Source organism: Anolis carolinensis, unplaced genomic scaffold (genome assembly GCF_035594765.1).
Source record: "Anolis carolinensis isolate JA03-04 unplaced genomic scaffold, rAnoCar3.1.pri scaffold_12, whole genome shotgun sequence".
NCBI classification, from domain to species: Eukaryota; Metazoa; Chordata; class Lepidosauria; order Squamata; family Dactyloidae; genus Anolis; species Anolis carolinensis.
Genome location: NW_026943823.1, coordinates 17,866,779 through 17,872,460, shown reverse-complemented (window position 1 = coordinate 17,872,460; position 5,682 = coordinate 17,866,779). Strand labels below are relative to the sequence as shown.

At 40.8% G+C, this 5,682-nt stretch overlaps 1 protein-coding gene across 1 annotated transcript in view; it reads left to right on the top strand.

The window, feature by feature from the left end:
• The window catches only part of gpc3 (glypican 3), a 170,931-nt gene extending 166,721 nt beyond the window's left edge, over positions 1-4,210 (top strand). Inside the window, exon 8 of the mRNA XM_062964120.1 lies at positions 3,730-4,210. Within this exon, the coding sequence (XP_062820190.1) occupies positions 3,730-3,899 (170 nt within the window). The 3' untranslated portion in view covers positions 3,900-4,210. The remainder of the gene's footprint in view (positions 1-3,729) is intronic.
• The last annotated feature ends 1,472 nt before the right edge of the window (positions 4,211-5,682 follow it).

Below are 5,682 nucleotides of genomic sequence, written 5' to 3'. Positions count from 1 at the left end.
TATAATAATAATATCCTAATATAATAATAATATAACCCTATATATTAATAATAATAATAACAACAACACAGTAATAATAATAATAATAATAATAATAATAATAATAATAATAATAATAATGTAATCCTACTATAATAATAATATCCTAATATATATGGAGCCCTCAGTGGCACAGTGGGTTAAACCGCTGATCTGCTGAACTTGCTGAACGAAAGGCTGGTGGTTCGAGTCCGGGGAGCAGAGTGAGCTCCTGCTATTAGCCCCAGCTTCTGCCAAACTAGCAGTTCAAAAACATGCCAATGTGAGTAGATCAATAGGTACCGCTCTGGCGGGAAGGTAACAGCACTCCATGCAGTCATACTGGCCACATGACTTTGGAGGTGTCTACGGACAACGCCGGCTCTTCGGCTTAGAAATGGAGATGAGCACCAACCCCCAGAGTCGGACACGACTAGACTTCATGTCAGGGGAAAACCTTTATGTTTACTTAATATAATAATATCCTAATATAATATTTCTAATATAATAATAATATCGTAATATAATAATGTCCTATAGTAGAGTCTCACTTATCCAAAACTCACTTATCCAAGGTTCTGGATTATCCAAGGTATTTTTGTAGTCAATGTTTTCAATATGTCATGATATTTTGGTGCTAAATTTGTAAATACAGTAATTACAACATAACATTACTGCGTATTGAACTACTTTTTCTGTCAAACTTGTTGTATAACATGATGTTTTGGTGCCTAATTTGTAAAATCATTACCTAATTTGATGTTTAATAGGCTTTTCCTTAATCTCTCCTTATTATCCAAGATATTCGCTTATCCAAGCTTCTGCTGGCCCATTTAGCTTGGATAAGTGAGACTCTACAACGCCAACTCTTCAGCTTAGAAATGGAGATGAACACCAATCCCCCGAGTCGGTCACGACTGGACTTAACATAAGGGGAAACCTTTACCCTTTAAAGGGGCCGGGCTATGGCGCAGGCTGGTGAGCAGCCTGCTGCAATAAATCACTGACCATGAGATCATGAGTTCGAGGCCAGCCCATGGCGGGGTGAGCACCCGTCAATTAAAAATAAAAAATAGCCCCTGCTTGTTGCTGGCCTAGCAACCCGAAAGATAGTTGCATCTATCAAGTAGGAAATAAGGTACCACTTATAAAGTGGGGAGGCAAATTTAACTAATTTACGACGTTGAAATGAGGAAGTGCCGGCACAGTGGATGATGAAGCAGCTGCTCCCCCCTGTGGCCAGAATCGAACATCCCCTCAGGAGAAGGTTAAATTGCCTCTGCGTCTGTCTCTGTCTCGGTTCTATGTGTATATGGGCATTGAATGTTTGCCCTATATGTATATAATGTGATCTGCCCTGAATCCCCATCAGGGTGAGAAAGAAGAGCGGAATATAAATGCTGTAAATCAATAAATAACAATAATACCCTAAAATAATAATAATGATATTTAAAGAAATAAGAGCAATAATAAAAACAGAGATAGTGAATACACCTAAATCAGCATTATTACTTATGCATGACAATATTCTCTCACAAGAGGAGAAAGAACTGGTTTCTAATTTGATAACTGCAGCAAAATTGTTAATAGCAAAAAATTGGAAAGAAAAAAAGGAAATCCAATTAGAAGAAGAGTACAGGGAAATTTGGAATATAGCTATTAATGATAAGCTGACTTGCAATATTAAAATTAAAAAGGGAATATCGAAACAAACAGATTTTTGGAAAATATGGAGAAAATTTATTGAGTGTATTTTTAATGAGGGTATAAGCCAGCAACAGAGACAATGAAATTTTGGAACAATTTGTGAAACAGTATGAGTTGGTTGGTCCTGGTGAAGGTGGCACAAAATAAGGGGAAGGGAAGAGGGGGGAAAGGTATAACAATAATAACAATAATAATACAGTAGAGTCTCACTTATCCAACATAAATGGGCCGGCAGAATGTTGGATAAGCGAATATGTTGGATAATAAGGAGGCATTAAGGAAAAGGCTATTAAACATCAAATTAGGTTATGATTTTACAAATGAAGCACCAAAACATCATGTTAGACAACAAATTTGGCAGAAAAAGTAGTTCAATACGCAGTAATGCTATGTAGTAATTACTGTATTTATGAATTTAGCACCAAAATATCACGATATATTGAAAACATTGACTACAAAAATGCGTTGGATAATCCAGAACATTGGATAAGCGAGTGTTGGATAAGTGAGACTCTACTGTAGTTTGTTTTGAGTACTACGAGAGAACTAGGTGGTGGCATCACCACAAATATGTGCCCTGTAAGGATACTCGCAGGAACACCTCGGCAAGCAAGAGTCCAAAAGTGGCAGGCTAAATAAATAAATAAAATAATGTATAAGTAGATAAAAGGGTGTAGTAGAGAGATATGTAGTAAAGTTGTAATGGGAAAAATCTAAAACTGGTAAGAAATATGTTTAAAGATGTTTTGATTTTTTTTTACTGTCTGATTGTATACAACAGGGGTCCCCAAACTTTTTAAACAGGGAGCCAGTTCATGATCCTTCGGACCGTTGGAGGGCCAGACTATAGTTGGCCATCGAGCAATAATAATTATTATTAATAATAACAACAACAATAATAAAAAAGAGGGTTGGAAGAGACCCTTTGGGACATTGAGTCCAATCCCCTTCTGCCTTTGAGCACCAAAAGCACAAGCAAAGCATCCCTGACAGATGGCCCAGCCTCAATGTTAAGAATAATAATAATAATAATAATAATAATAATAATAATAATAATAATAATAATAATAATACAGGGTTTTGGAACACAATACTCCTGACCTCACAATCATGTTAAAAAACAAAGTATGGATACTTTGTCGATACTGCAATATCAGGTGACAGCAGGATTGATGAGAAACAACTGGGAAAGCTGACACAATATGAGGATTTAAAGATCGAATTGCAAAGACTCTGGCACAAGCCAGTCAAGGTGGTCCCAGTGGTGATTGGCAGACTGGGTGCAGTGCCTCAAGACCTTGGCCTGCACTTAAACACAATCGGCGCTGACAAAATGACCACCTGCCAGCTGCAGAAGGCCACCTTACTGGGATCTGCGCGCATTATTCACCGATACATCACACAGTCCTAGACACTTGGGAAGTGTCCGACGTGTGATCCAATACAACAGCCAGCAGAGTGTCTGCTGTGGACCCCTGACAGATTGCCACCCAGCCTCAATGTCAATAATAATAATAATAATAATAATAATAATAATAATAATAAGGGTTGTAAGAGAAGAAGAGACCCCTTGGGTCATTTAGACCAACCCTCTTCTGCCCTTGTGCCGTGGGGGCCGGATAAATGGCTTCGATGGGCCGCATCCGGCCCCCGGGCCTTAGTTTGGGGACTCCTGGTATACAACATGATATGTTTAAGATATTGTAAAATGAGGAAAATGTAAACTTACACATTTTGATTGATAAATTAATAAAAAAATATTTTAAAAATAATAATAATAATAATAATAATAATAATAATAATAATAATAATAATTCTATTTCGTATCCGGGTGTAAAATTCATGATTAAAACTATGTGGCATAGAGCCAGCGCTATCCAAGTGGTGCCAAGCGGCATTCATTCCTCAGTGTAGATGCCTTCTCAGTTCTAGTTCTAAAGACTTCTCTCACCAACACTTCTCCACCTTTTTTTTCACGTTCTCTACTTTCCTTTTTTCCCCTAGAACTGGCCTATGACTTGGACGCGGAGGACATCCCTTCCAACAAGCAGCGTTTAAACCAGCAGAGCAAAGAGGCTTCGGCGGGTCACGATTTGGGCTCCGGCGGCACAAGGCCGGCCATGGACTTTATGGCCGCTGCCATAATCACGCTGTCTTTTCTGCTGACCAAATGACCGACGGCTCTCGTTCCTTGGACGTCCAGCTGGAAATGACCAAGATTTGGTTCCTTCCCCTCTTTCTTCTTTTTTACAAACTCTTCTTTCTCGGGAGGCATGTGGAATGAATCGAATCGCTCCCGAAAGTTACGGTTTTTCACAACGAGGGGAAGGGAGGGTCCAGGGCTTGTTTTGAACCAAACTAGGTGCAACCCTTTTAATTTGGGGGGGGGGGGGGGATATTTCGTTGAAAGATTTGAAAAATTTGAATTTGATTTGACCCGGATGGGAGAAAGATACATTGGAATAAAAGTCATGGTTCAAATCGATATATCTATATATGAGTTTTCTATGAGTTGTTTGCTCCAAGGGGTAGATCAGGTATGAGCAAACTTTGGGGTTTTGGACTTCAACTCCCACCATTCCTGGCCTCAGGCTCTTTCCTTTCCCCACTCAGCCGCTTAAGCGGCTGAGTGGGGAAAGGAAAGAGCCTGAGGCCAGGAATGGTGGGAGTTGAAGTCCAAAACAACTGGAGAGCCAAAGTTTGCCATTCCTAGGCCAGATCCTGCTGTGTTGTTATCAATATTTGTCATAGCTTGGCATTGCAAAAGGTCGATTTGAAGATTGGTCAAGAAATCAAGAAATAGTTTTCAAAGATCAACAGAGATACTCACAGGAACACCTCAGCAAGCAAGAGTCCAAAAGTGGCAGGCTAAAACCAGAACTTCGATCAGTGGGGGACACCAGATGAGACACCAGAGGTCAGCTTTTGGTCAAATGATATTTAGTATCATGCCAAGTTTTTAAATACTTTACAACTCTACCCTAGGTTTGCTTCTGGCACGATCAATAAATAAAGTGACCATTTTGGCTAAGAGAGGTGTTTCTGGGAGATGTAGCCTAGAACAAACGAAGAAGGAGCCGTTTCCCAAACTCCGTCTGAAAGGATAGCACTGCCGGGATGTGAAGGACAAAGGGGCTTCCCATTGACGCACATCGCCAGCCGATGCTCACAAACAGCCTGGATGCCTTCTGCTTTTGGAGAGAAAGGCATCTGCTAGCCTTCAAGCGCCGGACCTTTTGTCCCGCTGTGGCTTCGGACGCAAGCCTTGGGCAATGTGGGGCAATGGGGGGCCTTGCGCATCCTCCCCCCAGAACCATTGCCTTCTGTGTTGGCGGAAAGGGCTTTTGTTGTGCCATGTTTCTGTCGTGTAAGGCCATGGATGGGCTCGGTGCTTGGCGGTTATGTCATAGCAGCCCCATTTGAAGGGGGAAAGTTATAATTATAATAATAATTGCATGGAAAGTTCCTTGATAAAATTGAAGGAAAAGCTGATAAGGAGAAGACCTGGCTCTGGCTCACAAATGGGACCCTGAAGAAGGAGACAGAAGGCCTGATCCTTGCAGCCCAGGAGCAAGCCATCAGAACAAGGGCAATTCAGGCCAAGATCGAAAAATCAGCTGATGACCTAAAATGCAGACTGTGCAAGAAAACTGATGAAAACATTGATCATATCCTCTGCTGCTGTAAGAAAATCGCACAGACAGACTACAAACAGAGGCACAACTATGTGGCCCAAATGATTCATTGGAACTTATGCCTCAAGTATCACCTCCCAGCAGCTGATATACTGCTGATATACTGCTGGCGTTATCAATTGGACACAGGCGGAACTGGACAATTTGGACAAAAAAACAAGAAAACTCATGACCATTCATCATTCACTGCACCCCCGCAGTGATGTTGACCGGCTATATCTGCCTAGAAGATCAGGGGGCAGAGGACTCTTACAAGTAAAAC